Consider the following 20488-nt stretch of genomic DNA (forward strand, 5'->3'; position numbering starts at 1 on the left):
AGACCTATGACAGAACACACACAGTTTGGGGCCAGAACATCACCTCTGCAGCTTCTGTCATCTTGGTGATCATGGCGCTGACCACGTCGTCAGCATCACTGATGAAAGTTCCCCCGTCACGGTTCCGTCGTCGCTTCCCGCTCTGGGCCTTCTTACGAGCCAGCATCACGTCAAAGTCCGACATGAAACTGGTGCTGAATAGAGACAGAATCAGCCAATTAGCCATGCCTCCGCTATAGAATGAAAATATAGTGACAAGAGTAAATCGATTGATTGAAAACATTGACAGAGACTTCATGAGATACTCACTCTTGGCCACCCCCCCTGTCCACGCCCTCATCAGAGTCAGAGTCATCTGCCATTGCTTTCTTTGCAGAGGCCTGTGATTGGTTCTTATCCCCCTCCAGATCCTCCTGATTGAAACCCTATTGGTGCAGAAACAACAAAGTCAGCCGTTGGGAACGGGAACCAAAGATGCGGTATAGTTTGGGTGTCTAGACAATTCCCAAGAGTCCCTAAACCTTTGATGGCAGTTTACCAGACAGATTAAGCTTAATCTGTGATTGGGAAACCGACCCTTGTTGTTAACAGATCTGAATGGACTGGATATGGTCAAACTACCATTTTACTATATTTTTCTCATTTCTGACATTATGGCAGTATTTTATGTTTCTGAATAATAAAAGTTATAGGCTAAATATGCTTTATGGGGAGTGCATGACCCCAGGATGGCAACAAATTAATTCTAAGTGGTTTTAAATGGGCTTTCTCCATTCTGATTGCTTCATAACGTTCAATCAAACTTACAGTGCATTCGGAAAGTATTCAGACCCCTTCACTTTTCCACATTTTGTTACGTTACAGCCTTATTCTAATATTGATTAAATATAAATACTCAATCTACACACAACACCCAATAATGACAAAGCAAAAACAGTTTTTGAAATTGTAGCTAATTTATTTATATATAAATAAATAAACATTTAAATAAGTATTCAGACCCTTTGCTATGAGAATCCAAATTAAACTCAGGTGCATCCTGTTTCCATAGATCATCCTTCAGATGTTTCTACAACTTGATTAGAGTCCACCTGTGGTAAAATCAAATAATTGGACCTGATTTGGAAAGGCACACCTGTCTATAAAAGGTCCCACAGTTGACAGTGCATGTCAGAGCAAAAACCAAGCCATGAGGTCGAAGGAATTGTCCGTAGAGCTCCGAGACAGGATTGTGTCGAGGCACAGATCTGGGGAAGGGTACCAAAAAATGTCTGCAGCATTGAAGGTCCCCAAGAACACAGTGGCCTCCATCATTCTTAAATGGAAGATGTTTGGAACAAACAAGACTCTTCCTAGAGCTGGCTGCCCGGCCAAACTGAGCAATTAGGGGAGAAGGGCATTGGTCAGGGAGGTGACCAAGAACCCGATGGTCACTCTGACAGAGCTCCAGAGTTCCTCTGTGGAGATGGGAGAACCTTCCAGAAGGACAACCATCTCTGCAGCGCTCCACCAATCAGGCCTTTATGGTAGAGTGGCCAGACGGAAGCCACTCCTCAGTATAAGGCACATGACAGCCGGCTTGGAGTTTGCCAAAAGGCTCCTAAAGGCCTCTAAGACCATGAGAAACAAGATGATCTGCTCTGATGAAACCAAGAATGAACTCTTCGGCCTGAATGCCAAGCGTCACGTCTGGATGAAACTAGACACCGCGTCATGTAGCGGCATACCCAAGAAGACTCGAGGCTGTAATCGCTGCCAAAGGTGTTCCAACAAAGTACTGAATAAAGGGTCTGAATACTTATGTAAATGTGATATCAATTTTTTATTTTCAATACAGTTGCAAAAATTTCTAAAAACCTGTTTTTGTTTTGTCATTATGTGGTTGTGTGTAGAGTGATTAAAAAAACAACATTTAATCAATTTTAGAATAAGGCTGTAACGTAACAAAAAAGTAAAGGTTGGAAAAAGTAAGGGGTCTGAACACTTTCCGAATGCACTGTATAGAACAAAACTGACAGTGAAGGCGTCGGGCACTGGATAAGAATCAAAATCCTCTTTTGTAGACTAACTCTGGTACTCATTATTATTAATAATAATTATTATTATTTTACTCGACCGATGGTTTCAATTTGCAAAGTTATTTTGTTAATTTCATAAATGTCTTAATTTCCTGCAATAATTTATTATCACTTACACACTGTCATGTTTCTATTGTCTTAGTATGCCTCTATTACGTAAAAAAAAAAAAAAAATAGAATAATTGTTCTCCTCGGACTGCATTTTCGGCTTGAATTGCAGTTCTTACTTTCGCCACTAGGGGTAATTGGACGATTTCCGGGGGTGTCTATTTGGCAAGCTTGCCCTACCGAAGTTGTTGACTTGTTGTGTTAGCAATTTAGCTAGCAGTTCTCAGCAGTTTCTTACTGTTGATAAAAACGGATAAATGAAATACTTTTTTTTGAGTCATTACTGAATTATTTAATGTAACAAATCGATCATAAAAATGATTTTATAGAAGGTAAAGTAAAAATCCAAACCGGTCTGGGAACGAACACTGTTATATAGTTTATGGTACACCCCCCCCCAGCCCTAAGTCTAAGCAAATTGGTGATGATTCAACCTAGCCTTCTCCGACAAATAGCCCTCACTCCTTTCTGATATATAAAAAGTGCAGGGGTAGGATGCTAGGGGGACCAATTGGAGTCGGAATGCTAGGGGGACCAATGGAGTCGGAATGCTAGGAGAGGAGGCAGAACAGCAAGACAAATGGGTACTGCTTGGCATCCGACCGCAAGGCGCTACAGAGGGTACTGCCCAGTACATCACTGGGGCCGAGCTCCCTGCCATCCAGGACCTCTATACCAGGTGGTGTCAGAGGAAGGCCCTAAAAATTGACCAAATAGCCACCCAAGTCAGACTGTTCTCTCTGCTACCGCACGGCAAGTAGTACCGAAGCTGGAACAAACAGGACCCTGAACATCTTCTACCCCGAAGCTATAAGATTGCTAAATAGTTCGTTTACTCATCACATCACCAGTTGGCTGGTGAATTTACAGGTATATTCAATCTCTCCCTAACCCAGTCTGTTGTCCAGACATGCTTCAAGATGGCCACAATTGTTCCTGTACCCAAGAAAGCAAAGGTAACTGAAATAAATGACTATAGCCCCGTAGCACTCACCTCTGTCATCATGAAGTGCTTTGAGAGACTAATCCAGGATCATATCACCTCTACCTTACCTGCCACCCTAGACCCACTTCAATTTGCTTACCACCCCAATAGATCCACTGGGTCCTGGACTTCCTGACTGGCCGCCCCCAGGTGGTGAAGGTAGGAAACAACACCCACAAGGGTAGGTGATCAGCGCACTCCTGTACTCCCTGTTCACCCATGACTGCGTGGCCAAGCATGCCTCCAACTCAATCATCAAGTTTGCAGACGACACAACAGTAGTAGGCTTGATAAGCAACAATGACAAGACAGCCTACAGGGAGGAGGTGAGGGCTCTGGGAGTGTGGTGCCCGGAAAATTTCCTCTCACTCAACGTCAACAAAACAAAGGAGATGATCGTGGACTTGAGGAAATTGCAGAGGGTGCACCCCCCTATCCACATCGACGGGACCGCAGCGGAGAAGGTGTAAAGCTTCAAGTTCCTTGGCGTACGTGTCACCGAAAAACTGAAATGGACCACCCACACAGACACAACAAAGCCTCCTCAACATCAGGAAGCTAAAGAAATTTGGCTTGGCACCTAAAACCCTCAAAACTTTTACAGATGCACAATTGAGAGCATCCTGTCGAGCTGTATCAACGCCTGGTACGGCAACTGCACCGCCAGCAACCGCAAGGCTCTCCAGAGGGTGGTGCGGTCTGCCCAACGCATTACCGGGGGCAAACTACCCGCCCTCCAGGACACCTACAGCACCCGATGTCACAGGAAGGCCAAAAAGATCCTCAAGGACATCAACCACCCGAGCCACTGCCTGTTCACCCCACTATCATCAAGAAGGCGAAGTCAGTACAGGTGCATCAAAGCTGGGACGAGAGACTGAAAAACAGCTTCTATCTCAAGGCCAGCAGACTGTTAAACAGCCATCACTAGCACATTAGTGGCTGCTGCCTATAGACAGACTAGAAATCATTGGCCACTTTAAGAAATGGAACACTAGCCACTTTAATAATGTTTACATATCTTGCATGACTCATCTCTGTATTCTACTGTATCTTAGTCCATGCCGCTCATAAAACGCTCGTCCATATATGTACACTACCAGTCAAAAGTTTTAGAACACCTACTCATTCAAGGGTTTTTCTTTATTTTTTACTATTTTCTACATTGTAGAATAATAGTGATGACATCAAAACTATGAAATAACACATGGAATCATGTAGTAACCAAAAAAGTGTTAAACAAATCAAAATATATTTTATATTTGAGATTCTTAAAAAAGCCACCCTTTGTCTTGATGACAGTTTTGCACACTCTTGGCATTCTCTCAACCAGCTTCACTTGGAATGCTTTTCCAGTCTTGAATGAGTTCCCACATATGCGGAGCACTTGTTGGCTGCTTTTTCTTCACACTGCGGTCCGACTCATCACAAACAATCTCAATTTGGTTGAGGTCAGGGGATTGTGGAGGCCAGGTCATCTGATGCAGCACTCTCCTTCTTGGTAAAATAGCCCTTACACAGCCTGGAGGTGTGTTGGGTCATTGTCCTGTTGAAAAACAAATGATAGTCCAACTAAGCCCAAACCAGATGGGATGGCGTATCACTGCAGAATGCTGTGGTTGCCTTGCTGGTTAAGTGTGCCTTGAATTCTAGATAAATCACAGTGTCACCACCAAAGCACCCCCACACCATAACACCTCCTCCTCCATGCTTTACTGTGGGAAATACACATGCGGAGATCATCCGTTCACCCACACTGCTTCTCACAAAGAGACGGTGGTTGGAACCAAACATTTCTAATTTGGACTCCACCGGTCTAATGTCCATTGCTCGTGTTTCTTGGCCCAAGCAAGTCTTTTCTTCGTGTCCTTTAGTAGTGGTTTCTTTGTAGCAATTCGACCATGAAGGCCTGATTCATGCAGTCTCCTCTGAACAGTTGATGTTGAGATGTGTCTGTGACTTGAACTCTGTGAAGCATTTATTTGGGCTGCAATTTGAGGCTGGTAACATTTTACATTTTAGTCATTTAGCAGACGCTCTTATCCAGAGCGACTTACAGTTAGTGAGTGCATACATTTTTTCATACTGGCCCCCCATGAGAATCGAACCCACAACCCTGGCGTTGCAAGCGCCATGCTCTACCAACTGAGCTACACCGGGCCCTAATTAACTTTTCCTCTGCAGCAGAAGTAACTCTGGGTCTTCCATTCCTGTGGCGGTCCTCATGAGAGACAGTTTCATCATAGAGCTTAATGTTTTTTTGCAACTGCACCTGAAGAAACTTTCAAAGTTCTTGAAATTGTCTGTATTGACATAATATGGACTTGAATGAGTAGGTATTCTAAAACTTTTGACCGGTAGTGTATATATTCTTAATTAATTAATACTTAGATGTGTGCATTGGGTATATGTTGTGAAATTGTTAGATATTACTTGTTAGATATTACTGCAATGTCGGAGCTAGAAGCACAAGCATTTCGCTACACCTGCAATAACATCTGCTAAACACGTGTATGTGACCAATAAAATTTGATTTGACATACGCTGCTGCTACTATTTATTATCTATCCTGTAGCCTAGTCACTTTATTCCTAGTTACAGCGGCTTGTGAAAGTATTCACCCCCCTTGGCATTTTTCCTATTTTGTTGCATTACAACCTGGAATTAAAATGGATTTTTTGGCGGTTTGTATTATTTGATTTACACAACATGCCTACCACTTTGAAGAAGCAACATGTTTTTTTGTGAAACAAACAAGAAATAAAACAAAATAACAGAACACTTGAGCGTGCATAACTATTCACCCCCCCCCCCCCAAAGTCAATACTTTGTAGAGCCACGTTTTGCAGCAATTACAGCTGCAAGTCTCTTGGGGTATGCCTCTATAAGCTTGGCACATCTAGCAACTGGGATTTTTGCCAATTCTTCAAAGGCAAAACTGCTCCAGCTCCTTCAAGTTGGATGGGTTCCGCTGGAGTACAGAAATCTTTAAGTCATACCACAGATTCTCAATTGGATTGAGGTCTGGGCTTTGACTAGGCCATTCCAAGAAATGTAAATGTTTCCCCTTAAACCACTCGAGTGCTGCTTTAGCAGTATGCTTAGGGTCATTGTCCTGCTGGAAGGTGAACCTCCGTCCCAGTCTCAAATCTCTGGAAGACTGAAACAGCTTTCCCTCAAGAATTTCCCTGTATTTAGCGCCATACATCATTCCTTCAATTCTGACCAGTTTTCCAGTCCCTGCTGATTAAAAACATCCCCACAGCATGATGCTGCCACCACCATGCTTCACTGTGGGGATGGTGTTCTCGGGGTGATGAGGTGTTGGGTTTGCGCCAGACATAGCGTTTTCCTTGATGGCCAAAAAGCTCAATTTTAGTCTCATCTGACCAGAGTACCTTCTTCCATATGTTTGCGGAGTCTCCCACATGCCTTTTGGCAAACACCAAATGTGTTTTGGTGGGTGCCCTCACTTGGCAGGTTTGTTGTGGTGCCATATTCTTTCCATTTTTTAATAATGGATTTAATGGTGCTCCGTGGGATGTCCAAAGTTTCAGATATTTTTTTATAACCTAACCCTGATCTGTACTTCTCTACAACTTTGTCCCTGACCTGTTTGGAGAGCTCTTTGGTCTTCATGGTGCCGCTTGCTTGGTGGTGCCGCTTGCTTGGTGGTGCCCCTTGCTTAGTGGTGTTGCAGACTCTGGGGCCTTTCAGAACAGGTGTATTATATACACTGAGATCATGTGACAGATCATGTGAGACTTAGATTGCACACAGGTGGACTTTATTTAACTAATTATGTGACTTCTGAAGGTAATTGGTTGCTCCAGATCTTATTTAGGGGCTTCATAGCAGAGGGGGTGAATACATATGCACGCACCACTTTTCCGTTATTTATTGTTTAGAATTTTTTGAAACATGTTATTTCTTTTCATTTCACTTCACAAATTAGGACTATTTTGTGTATGTCCATTACATGAAATCCAAATAAAAACTATTTAAAATTACAGGTTGTAATGCAACAAAATAGGAAAAATACCAAGGGGGATGAATACTTTTGCAAGACACTGTATATGTACATAGTGCCTTCAGAAAGTATTCACACCCCTCAACCTTTTCTACATTTTGTTGTATTACAGCCTGAATTTAAAATGGATTACATTGAGCTTTTGTGCCACTGATCTACACACAATACCCCACAATGTCAAAGTGTAATTTTGTTTTCAGACATTTTAGTTCTTTTTTTTTTTTTTTTGGCTTAAATGTCTCGAGTCCATAAGTATTCAACCCCTTTGTTATGGCAAGCCTAAATCCGTTCAGGAAAAATAATTTGCTTAATAAGTCCCATAATAAGTTGGACTCACTGTGTGCAATAATAGTGGTTAACATGATTTTTTTATGATAACCCCATCTCTGTATCACACACATGCAATTATCTTTAAGGTCCCTCAGTCGAGTAGTGAATTTCAAGCACAGATTTAAGCAAAGACCAGGGACATTTTCCAATACCTCACAAAGAAGGGCAACTATTAGTAGATTGGTTAAAAAAAAGCAGATACTGAATATCCCTTTCAGCATACACCCAGTCACTACAAAGATAGTTACAGTTTAATGGCTGTGATAGGAGAAAACTAAGGATTAATCGACAACGTTGTAGTTACTCCACAATACTAACCTAAATGACAGAGTGAAAAGTAGGTCTGTACAGAAAAAAACTTGTTTGAAATAAGGCAGTAGTACTGCAAAAAATGTGGCAAAGAAATGAACCTTTTGTCCTGAATACAAAGCATTATGTTTAGGGCACATCAAACATCACTGAGAACCAATCTTCATACTTTCAAGCATGGTGGTGGCTGCATCATGTTATGGATATGCTCTTCATCGGGCAAGGACCAGGGAGTTTTTGGGGGGATAAAAAGAAACGGAATACAGCTAAGCACAGGCAAAATCCTAGAGAAAAACCTGGTTCAGTCTGCTTTCCACCAGACACTGGGAGACAGTGTCACCTTTCAGCAGGACAATAACCTAAAACACAAGGCCAAATACACACTGGACATTGAATGTTCCTGAGTGGCCTAGTTATAGCTTTGACTATAATTGGCTTGAAAATCTATGGCAAGACTTGAAAATGGCTGTCTAGCAATGATCAACAATAAGAGTTTAAAAAAAGAACAATGGGCAAATATTGTGCAAAGCTCTTAGAGACTTACCCCAAAAAGACTCACAGCTTTAATCACTGCCAAAGGTGAATCTAACATGTATTGACTCAGGGGGGTTGAACACTTATCTAATCAAGATACTGTATATTAGTGTTTTATTTCTCATTCATATTTAAAAAAAAAAATAGAATTTTACTTCCACTTTGACATAGTATTTTGTGTAGATCCAAAATAAAAACTTTGTAACAAAATGTGGAAAGAGTCAAGGAGGTTGACTACTTTCTCAAGGCAAAGTATCGACCTCAATTACTTCGTACCCCTGCACATCGCCTTGGTACTGGTACCTTGTGTATAGCCAAGTTATCTTTACACACTGTGTATTTATTATGTGTTATTACTTTGCTATTATTTCTCCATTTTCTTTCTATCTGCATTGTTGGGAAGGGACCGTAAGTAAGCATTTCAATGTTGTTTACGAAGCATGTGCAAATAAATTTGGATTTGTAAAGTGAGCAAAACTCACCGTAAACTCTTCCCCCTCCTCATCGCCAGAGTCACCAAAAATGTCGGCAATCATTTTCCTATACGAGAGAGAGCATAGGAACCTTACAATAAGAACCAACCAAACAGTCTACAATACACACATCCTTTTAGTACATTCAATGCATTCGGAAAGTATTCAGACCCCTTCACTTTTTCCACATTTTGTTACGTTACAGCCTTATTCTAAAATGGATTAAATACATTTTTTCTTCATCATTCTACACACAATACCCCATAATGACAAAGTGAAAACAGGTTATACATTTTCGCAAATGTATTAAAAATTAAAAATACAGAATTATCTTATTTACATAAATATTCAGACCCTTTGCAATGAGACTCAAAATTGAGCTCAGGTGCATCTGTTTCCATTGATCACCCTTGAGATGTTTCTACAACTTGGAGTCCACCTGTGGTAAATTCAATTGATTTGACATGATTTGGAAAGGCAAACACACCTGTTTATATAAGGTACCACAATTGACGGTGCATGTCAGAGCCAAAACCTAGCCATGAGGTCGAAGGAATTGTCCATAGAGCGCCGAGACAGGATTGTGTCGAGGCACAGATCTGGGGAAGTGTACCAAAACATTTCTGAAGCATTGAAGATCCAATAGAACACAGTGGCCTCAATTATTCTTAAATAGAATTAGTTTGGAACCGCCAAGACTCTTCCTAGGACTTGCCGCCGGGACAAACTGAGCAATTAGGGGGAGAAGGGCCTTGGTCAGGGAGGTGAGCAAGAACCCGATGGTCACTCTGACAGAGCTCCAGAGTTCCTCTGTGGAGATGTGATAACCTTCCAGAAGGACAACCATATCTGCAGCACTTCACCAATCAGGCCTTTATGGTAGAGTGACCAGACAGAAGCCACTCAGTAAAAGACATGACAGCACGCTTGCAGTTTGCCAAAAGGCTGATGAAACCAAGATTGAACTCTTTGGACTGAAAGCAAAGCGTCATGTCTGGATGAAACCTGGCACCATCCCTACGGTGAAGCATAGTGGTGGCAGCATCATGCTGTGGGGATGTTTTTCAGCGGCAGCGACTGGGAGACTAGTCAGGATCGAGGGAAAGATGAACGGAGCAAAGTACAGAGAGATCCTTGATGAAAACCTGCTCCAGAGCGCTCAGGACAGCAGACTGTGGCGAAGGTTCGCCTTCCAACAGGACAACGACCCTAAGCACCCAGCCAAGACAACACAGGAGTGGTTTGGGGACAAGTCTCTGAATGTCCTTCAGTGGCCCAGCTAGAGCCCAGACTTGAACACGACCGAACATCTCTGGAGAGACCTGAAAATAGCTGTGCAGCAATGTTCCCCATCCAACCTGACAGAGCTTGAGAGGATCTGCAGAGAAGAATTGGAGACACTCCCCAAATACAGGTGTGCCAAACTTGTAGCGTCATACCCAAGAAGACTCTAGGCTGTAATCGCTGCCAAAGGTGCTTCAACAAAGTACTGAGTAAAGGGTGTGAATAGTTATGTGAATGTGGTATTTCAGCATTCTTTATTTTTTTTTATACACTACCGGTCAAAAGTTTTAGAACTCCTACTCATTCAAGGGTTTTTCTTTATTGTTACTATTTCCTACATTGTAACTATGAAATAACACATATAGAATCATGTAGTAACCAAAAAAAAGTGTTAAACAAATCAAAATATATTTTACATTTGAGATTCTTCAAATAGCCACCCTTTGCTTTGATGACAGCTTTGCACACTCTTGGCATTCTCTCAACCAGCTTCATGAGGTAGTCACCTGGAATGCATTTCAATTAACAGGTGTGACTTCTTAAAAGTTAATTTGTGGAATTTCTTTCCATCTTAATGCGTTTAAGCCAATCTGTTGTGTTGTGACAAGGTGGGGGGGTATACAGAAGATAGCCCTATTTGGTAAAAGACCAAGTCCATATTATTGCAAGAACATCTCAAATAAGCAAAGAGATATGACAGTTATACATTTAAGACATGAAGGTCAGTCAATACGGACAATTTCAATTACTTTGAACGTTTCTTCAAGTGCAGTCGCAAAAACCATCAAGCGCTATGATGAAACTGTCTCTCATGAGGACCGCCACAGGAATGGAAGACCCAGAGTTACCTCTGCTGCAGAAGATAAGTTCATTAGGGCCCGGTGTAGCTCAGTTGGTAGAGCATGGCGCTTGCAACGCCAGGGTTGTGGGTTCGATTCTCATGGGGGGCCAGTATAAAAAAATTTATGCACTCGCTAACTGTAAGTCGCTCTGGATAAGAATCATGTAAAATGTAAAATGTTACCAGCCTCAGAAATTGCAGCCCAAATAAATGCTTCACAGAGTTCAAGTCACAGACACATCTCAACATCAACTGTTCAGAGGAGACCGCGTGAATCAGGCCTTCATGGTCGAATTGCTACAAAGAAACCACTACTAAAGGACACGAAGAAAAGACTTGCTTGGGCCAAGAAACACGAGCAATGGACATTAGACCGGTGGAGTCCAAATTAGAAATGTTTGGTTCCAACCACCGTCTCTTTGTGAGAAGCGGTGTGGGTGAACGGATGATCTCCGCATGTGTATTTCCCACCGTAAAGCATGGAGGAGGAGGTGTTATGGTGTGGGGGTGCTTTGCTGGTGACACTGTCTATGATTTATTTAGAATTCAAGGCACACTTAACCAGCATGGCTACCACAGCATTCTGCTGCCATACGCCATCCCATCTGGTTTGGGCTTAGTAGGACTATCATTTGTTTTTCAACAGGACAATGACCCAACACACCTCCAGGCTGTGTAAGAGATATTGTACCAAGGAGAGTAATGGAGTGCTGCATCAGATGACCTGGCCTCCACAATCCTCTGACCTCAACCAAATTGAGATGGTTTGGGATGAGTCAGACCGCAGTGTGAAGGAAAAGCAACCAACAAGTACTCAGCATGTGGGAACTCCTTCAAGACTGTTGGAAAAGCATTCCAGGTGAGAGAATGCCGAGTGTGCAAAGCTGTCATCAAGACAAAGGGTGGCTATTTGAAGAATTCACAATATAAAATATATTTTGATTTGTTTAACACTTTATTTGGTTACTACATGATTCCATATGTGTTATTTCATAGTTTTGATGTCTTCATTATTATTCTACAATGTAGAAAATAGTAAAAATAAAGAAAAACCCTTGAATGAGTAGGTGTCAAAAACTTTTGACCGGTAGTGTAAATTCACAATTTTCTAAAAACCTGTTTTTGCTTTGTCATTATGGGGTATTGTGTGTAGATCGATGAGAAACAAAATAAAAGTAATAATCAATTTTAGAATAAGGCTGTAACAAAATATGGAAAAAGTCAAGCGGTCTGAATACCTCATTCCCCAGCACATTGACTCTGTACTTTTACCTGTTATTTTTACTCATTGTTGTTCACTGTGTATTTATTCTTTGTGTCACTATTTCAACATAATTTTTTGTAATCCATCTTTAACTCTGTATTGTTTGAAAAGGACACGTAAGTAGGCATTTCACTGTTAGTCTACACCTGTTGTTTACGAAGCATGTGACAAAATGTAATTTGATCGAATTTATGTCAAGTTCCAGAATAAATATACTACTCAAAATTATAATAATTTGTATAGTGCTTTCATTACAGAAACAATCTCCTAGTGCATAAAACGCAAAGTAAACAACAAATTGTCATTTATGTAAGGAAAATCAGAACTCAAACTAAAAAGGAGTGTGTGTGGGGGATCGGAATACTTACTCTTCCTCATCGCCTGATTCGCTGTCGCTACCAAACAGTGTTTTCTCATCCTTCTTCCCTCCTTCCGCCTTCTGTCCACCATCCTCGTCTTCGCTTTCTGAGCCCAGTTCCCGCAGTTTGGCCATAGTTTTGTCGGGCGTCTCCGAGCCTGCGTCGCTGTCAGAGTTGTCATCGTCAGACACGGCGCGGCTCTTCTTCACCGCTGAGGAAGAGGAGTCACCATCATTATCATCATCCTCAGCCCCATGGCTCTGACCAAAACTATTTTATTTGATTGAACCTTTATTTATCCAGAAAGTCCGATTGAGGTCAGAAGGTGTGCATCTTAAATGGCACCCTATTCCCCATACAATATATTACTTTTGACCTGAGCCACCCAATTGCGCTGGCCCAGCTGCCGGTCTGTTATATTACCTGGTTCGTCAGCCTTCTCCTCCTCATCTTCACTGTCTGACAGGATGGCTTTCTTCCTCTTCACTGTAACGGTACATAGACTTTCATCAAAATCACATTAAGATACCGACAGATAGATGGAGTTAGATACCTGATTGATACAGTGTAGGGATGTGCATCTTTCACTTCAAAATGTAAATGGTACGTTTTAGTTTGAAACAATTCTGTGCAATTCGGTTCGATTCAATGCCCTAACATTTGTTGCATAAACACATTCATTTTCCATTCTAAATTCAAATCTGCTGCTGATCTCTGAGCTGGATCTGTCTGGGCCGACGTCCATCTGTCCAAGGTCTTTTAAGGGAGTTTGCGAGCACACTCGTTTGGTTCGCCTAGCATGGTGACGCCTTTAGGTTTACAATTAGGGTTAGGATTAGTTTTCGGGTTAGGGGTCTGGGGAAAATAGGATTTTGAATGGAAATACATTTTTTGGTCCCCACTTGGATAGTAAAACCAACATGTATGTGTGTGTGACATGTATATGTCTATGGTGTATGGAGGCACCTGAGCTGAGCCATAAGGGAGACTGGGCATCTACCACCCCACTATTAGGTTTAGGTGGGGTGGGGCAATGTAGCCTTTTGACTTGTCATTTTTGCAGATATATATGTTTTGAGCTAGTAATGTATCAATATTGATCTGTAAAAATGTTCTATGACATAGCCATTAATATATAGCACAACTTTGGATTTCACAACGGTCTCAAAATCGAATGGTTAAACTTTAGACCATTAGCTTCTCTTCTCCTCCTGCTTGGACGATTCAGTGCAGGTCGCAAAAGTGATTGCTGTCCTTGATATGAAATTATCAACTTTACCATGTATATCTAAAAATGACCATATACACCGAGTGTACAAAACATCAGGAACACCTGCTCTTTCCATGACAGAATAACCAGGTGAATTTAATTTAATTACAGATTCACTACATGGAACAGGTCGTCCCCAAATAAAATCAAAAGGAATTTTGTTCTGAAGTATCTGTCATATCTGAGAGATAAGAAAGATCAGGAAACTTTTTTTTTTTCACCCCTTATTTTTGGCACTAAACAGTCTCCATATCTACACAAAAGTATGTGGACACGCCTTCAAATTAGTGGATTTGGCTATTTCAGCCACACCCGTTGCTGACAGGTATATAAAAATCGAGCACACAGCCATGAAATCGCCATAGAAAAACAATGGCCTTACTGAAGAGCTCAGTGACTTTCAACGTGGCACCGTCATAGGATGCCACCTTTCCAACAAGTCAGTTTGTCAAATTAGTGCCCTGCTAGAGCTGCCCCAGTCAACTGTAAGTGCTGTTACTGTGAAGTGGAAACGTCTAGGAGCAATAACCTCTCAGCCGCAAAGTGGTAGGCCACACAAGCGCACAGAACGGGACCGTTGAGTGCGGAAGCGCATAGCGCGTAAAAATCGCCTGTCCTCGGTTGTAACACTCACTACCGAGTTCCAAAATGCCTCTGGAAGCAACATCAGCACAATAACTGTTTGTCGGGAGTTTCATGAAATGGGTTTCCATGGCGGAGCAGCCACATACAAGTCTAAGATCACCATGCGCAATGCCAAGTGTCGGCTGGAGTGGCGTAAAGCTCACCGCCATTGGACTCTGGAGCAGTGGAAACACGTTCTCTGGAGTGATGAATCACGCTTCACCATCTGGCAGTCTGACGGACGAATCTGGGTTTGGCGGATGCCAGGAGAACACTACCTGCCCCAATGCAGTGTCAACTGTAAAGTTTGGTGGAGGAGGAATAATGGTCTAGGGCTGTTCTTCATGGTTCGGGCTAGGCCCCTTAGTTCCAGTGAAGGGAAATCTTAACGCTACAGCATACAATGACATTCTAAATGATTTTTTATAGTATGAATAATACAATAGAACATAGCTGAATAAAATAGAAAGGATATTTTCTCCAAACGATTTCCGAGGGAGTGTGCACATGCGGCTATTCTGTGTTGAGCAGTTAACAAAGAAACATAATATGTAATATGCCATTTAGCAGACGCTTTTATCCAAAGCGACTTACAGTCATGCGTGCATACATTTTTAATTTTTTATGGGTGGTCCCGGGGATCGAACCCACTACCCTGGCATTACAAGCGCCGTGCTCTACCAGCTGAGCTACAGAGGTCCTCCTATATGCATAATTTAGAGTTATTTATGCAACTTTAGTTGTGATACAAACGTTGGGCTATATGTTTGAATTTTTAATACATTCTAAGGATGCATGATGCGACCAATGAGGATTTGAAAAAATGTGCATGAAAAGGCATGAGCTCAGCTTTTTTTTTTGCGCAGGCTACACACACTTTATCAGTCTCTCATTCACAATTTGACAAGCACTTGATAATGCCTCGAATTTTGCACTCCTGTAGATCTGAAATAATTGGATGCTGAAACTTCCATCAAGAAAAGCAAGGAGAAGCAATTCAGGCATTCTTGAAAGTCAGGACAATCCGTGTCCTGCAAAGAAACTTCGTTTTTATAGTTGAACACATTTATTTAGCAAGCAGTAGGCATTAATAATTAAATATGGAGTGGCGCTTTGTTACGCGATGACATCACATACCTTCAAAATTATTCAGCAATCATTTATTCTAAAAACACTTTATCATAATTTGTCGCAATACAGAAAGTGTCATAAAAGAAAAGCCCACCTGTCAAACATATAAAAATGTTGGCGATCTTCAGAACATCTCTCCTACAGCTGCCGTTTCCATAACACGTCGCAATTTATTTATTTGGCACCGTTGCTTTTGTCTAATAAACCTATTATTAGACAAAATTTGCCTATTCATCTACAAGTCATTTTGCATGGCGAAAAACCTCATGCAATGTCAGTAGCCAAGTCAAACGGTGCGCTGCTTCGCGCACTGACCAGCAAGAGGTCTATTCCTGATCTTGCACATTTGCGCGTCACCTCCAGCATTGAAATGTTTGTAAAATGGCTTGCACAACATTAGGCTTTATTAGTTGAGTGACAACCAATGTAATTTGCTAGGTTCTTGTTAACAAACGCGCTACTGCCTGAGACAACGGTCATTTGGCTATACTGCTGATCGTGCTTACATTAATTTTATTTTGATTGTTCAGGTTCACCACTGGCAATAGTTTTGGTACTTTTGCTTTAAACAATCAGTTTAGCCACCTAAGGTTGATGTCTGAGCCATTGCTGAAATATAATTAACATAATACAAAAATCCACATAAAAATCTGTCAGTTTAAACTAGACTTTGTCCAGTCCGAGGTGAGTAATCGCTGTCCTGATATCCAGAAGCTCTTTTTGATCGTAAGAGACGGTGGCAGAAACACTATGTACAAAATAAGTTACAAATAACGCGAAGAAACACACATAATAGCACAATTGGTTAGGCATCCATCTCCTCCCGCTAATCACTCTGACAATGCAAATGTAATTGAACATCTAATCAAACACTTAATGAGAGCCCACGAGGCCATGTTGCGCAACATTTCAATAGGCTATGCAATTACGTGAGAAAACCGAGTGACGGCCTCTTAAAAAGAGGATTCCATCAGCTTTCTGTAGGCTAGGCCTACTAAATGTATTACTCAACTTTCATAATATTAAGCACATTTGCTTCTCTTAACAACAGGAGTATCGCCTTACCTGGCTAGCATGAGAATGAACCACAGGAAAAGCATCCTCTAGTCGCTATTTAAGAGCATAGATTACATGTTTTTTTTTCTCTTCCCGCTGCCACTGTTCCGAGACAGGTGCAAGATAATGGTCCAATCTAAATCAAAACAAATATCACATATATTATTTAGTAAAGACAAGATTAAATCAAGAATAGTGTGATGGGTGACAATATTAGCCTATCACTTGTGAGGTGACTTACTTTAATGTATGACTGTTATTTACCAAATCACCTAACTATGTTGAATTGTAACTCGATGTAGGACTCTGGTTCACCCACCAGAGATCCCAATGTCCTTGGTAGAGCGTCTGGTCGTAGTTGTGGTTAGAATGGATACTTCAGATGTACAAGCGGTTGTCTGAGAGGAATTGTCCTCTCGTGTCTTTAGTGAAAGTTCTCTAGACGACTATACATGCCAGCTGCAGACTGAAATGATAAGGTCTAGTGCATCGTCTTCGTCACCTCGTGTAGAGGTTGAGAGTTTGAATTTCTTCATTTCAAACGTGTGGATTAACGTCTCACGTTATCTGGTCTAACCATGTTGTAACGTGTAGCTTCAGCTTCACGCTTCTTGGTCTTGTAGAAATTCAACCATTAGCAACATTCGGCTTATACCGTAGTATGCTTGGTCTTCCTTTGGTAATGGAGTTGTAGTTTTAAACCATTTTGAAACGTTTAGCTCACGCTTCACGTCTGCTGGTCTTGTAGTGTCAACCATTTTAAGCCGTGGGCTTCCTGGTCTGCTAGAAATTCAACCATTTGCAATGTTTAGCTCACGCTTCACGTCTGCTGGTCTAATGTTTAAATGTTTTTCAAGGCTTTTTATGCACTCGGGGTAAAAGGGGCGTTCCATCATGTTTGTGCTCATCTGGGCACAGATGACTGACTGAGAACAAATCAATATGGAAAACAATCATCTCATCTAGAATGCTAAAATCACAGTTATCTTCACAAAAGTATTATTATACTTAAATCATTCGTTTTATACAACAATTACATGCAAACTTCATAACTGGGAAGTGTATTCTGCCAGAGATAGTTATGTTGTTCCACTGTCTTTAATGACATCACAACATAGTAACGAATTTGACATGATTGTTCTTTAAGTCCCCACCAACCATTTCCCACATTATTTTAAGTAGGAATATTGTTTCATTATCCACCTTTGGATGTTGGAGTCTTGGCGGGAAGACTTCCTTTGTTAACAAAGGGGTCCTTTCTCCCAATACTTCATGGCAAGGAAGAGAACGTCTGCACAATATTTACAACCGGTCATAAAACTGGCCCCCAGGAAAGGGGGTGTTCAAACCTTTGCCTGGCCGGCATGTTTGATCCTCAACCCATGAGGGCAGGTCATGACACTTGAGAATGATATACTTTTCCAATCATAGTCGCATACCTCATGTAGCCTAGCACATAAGCCTATATGTTTTGATAAGGTTTGAATCACAACTAAAGTGGGCAAATAACTTATTAAAATGAAGCATATTCCTCCGCTTTACAACGGGTGTAAAGCCTAACTGGCATACATCCGCAGTGCGTGAGTTTCAAATTTGGGAAAAATTATTTACCATTAAAACGCACATTTATAATAAAAGCATTAAATGCATAATCGCATGTGTGGTCACTTTCGAGAACGGTGTTTTCCTGCTAATGGAACATTCACGCTTATAGCCTACTACCTTGTGTGCATTGCTGCGCTTATGTCAAGAAATAGCCTAATAGTTTATCAACATTTTAAGCTAAATGTCAGCCTCATTGCTTAAAACCGGTTTTGTTATGATGTAAATGTAAAATGTTATGCTAGTGGTTGTATTAATTTGGGATCTATCGCATCAGACAACTGTCCCAGACTATGTTTGGAATATTTATTTCTCGTACAGAATAGGTTGACTTTTGTACTATGGGGGAATAGTAGATTGACATAGGCTAGTGCTTTTGCTGTTCGTTAGGCCTACTCATCTTGTTGGCTGACGAAAAGTACATGTGGACAGTTCTTCCAATATCTTCAATATGCACCTCGGAATTGGATAAAGACACGTGCAGTTGCGTCCCCAATGTGTCTGTCTTCACTTGTAGCCTAGGAGAAAGACCTGATCACGTGACTGAGAGCCATGTGAGTGAGAGGTCCTTCGGCACGCAGCCACACAAAGGGGATGCAGCCGGGAAATTCGAGGCGTTATATCAAGTGCTTGTCAAATTGTGAATGAGAGACTGATGAAGTGTGTGCAGCCTGCGCAAAAAAACAAAGCAGAGCTCATGCCTTTCATGCAACTTTTTACAAATCATCATTAGTATCGAATCATGCAGCCTTAGAATGTATAAAAAATCTAAAACTTATAACCCAACATTTGTATCACAACTAAAGTTACATAAATAACTCTAAATTAAGCATACAGGAGTACCTGTGTTTTTGTTAACCGCTCAACACAGAATAGCCGCATGTGCACACTCCCTCATAATATCCTTTCTATTTTATTCAGCTATGTTCAATTCTGTTCTTCATTCTATAAAATAAGCAAATCTTGTCTGCTAAATCAAGTAGTGTAGCCCACAGCCATATGGCATAGCCAGATCAGGGCCTAACATAAGGACAACTCAGAGTATGCTATTCTATTCTTCTGAAATAGACTACATTTTCTTCATATCATGTTTCTTTAGACCTGTCTAAAATAAATAATAGATTTATTGTGACGTGTCGGCTATTTATATGGATTTATTATACTTTTTTAAATGACGATGTTCCAAAGGTCTGCATCAGTGGGTTGTAGGCTATGCGTGGAAGCCAGGAGATGCTAAATGTGTTTAGGCTAATTAACAGTCAATTACCGATGAGAACGGCAGTTATTTGCTTGACAATCACCGGCTGACAAAATTTCAAGACCGCCACAGCCCTAGTTGCACCATTGTTATTATGTAATATAACCATATACAATTTCAGTAGCAACATGTCTTACATGCTGACCACACCGTTCGCGGTGCAAAATACATTTACACATACATGTTATTCAATCATTGCAGCCACACTGCTCACAAGTGTCTACACAGGCAGGCGCTAAAATAGAACTTGGTTCTATTTTTGACGCATGACGCGCTGCAAGTCCCACCTCTCCCAACTCCTCATTGGTTTTTAAGAGCATATACCCATGTGGGTGATTGAAAGATGAACTGAGGTCCACAGTCCAGTCGGTGATGGTAATGCACCTTAAAGTTGGTTGCCAACCGCCATATAAAGTCTAAAGAAGAGAGAGATTCCTAGAAACGAACTCGGTTTACCCTTTTATCTGTGGATTAATTGTCGGATGTAGAGGTCCTTCTGCATTTCAGGTAAAATAACAACCCAATGTTTATATCCCAGGACAAATTAGCTAGCAACAGCAAGCTAACTAAATTGCCATAAATGTTTAATGCTTTTCGACCTGTCCCCAAATTAATATAGTTGGTTCAGAGTTCGTTTTGATATTTCAACCTGCGTGTCCTGATCGCATCTGGTGTGGGTGGACAAAATCAACATGCACGCGCACGGTCTAGTCAGCATGTTAGACTGATGGACTGTGCCACCCCCACGGTCTCCACAATGGATCAGTCCACTCAGACAGGCGCGAATCAGACAGGTGTCTTGTTATTTTTTTGGTTGCTATATGCTCGACTAAAGAAATCTCGGTTGACCAACAGCCTATCGACCAAACAATCGACCAGTCGACTAAATGGGGTCAGCCCTAACACAGTTACATGCTTAGTTCGACACTGAAGGATAGGGCGCATCAGTTGT

General features: G+C 41.4%; 1 protein-coding gene across 1 annotated transcript in view; it reads right to left on the reverse strand.

Moving 5' to 3' along the window:
* Positions 1-20488, reverse strand: part of LOC311102130 (uncharacterized protein) — a 40677-nt gene that overhangs the window by 15164 nt on the left and 5025 nt on the right. The window contains exons 4-8 of the mRNA XM_084143366.1: positions 13019-13081; positions 12605-12806; positions 8857-8914; positions 310-425; positions 44-194 (exon numbers count right to left, since the gene is read on the reverse strand). Of these exons, the coding sequence (XP_083999492.1) occupies positions 44-194; positions 310-425; positions 8857-8914; positions 12605-12806; positions 13019-13081 (590 nt within the window). The remainder of the gene's footprint in view (positions 1-43; positions 195-309; positions 426-8856; positions 8915-12604; positions 12807-13018; positions 13082-20488) is intronic.

Source organism: Coregonus lavaretus, assembly GCF_964263955.1.
Source record: "Coregonus lavaretus genome assembly, chromosome: 26".
Taxonomy (NCBI): domain Eukaryota; kingdom Metazoa; phylum Chordata; class Actinopteri; order Salmoniformes; family Salmonidae; genus Coregonus; species Coregonus lavaretus.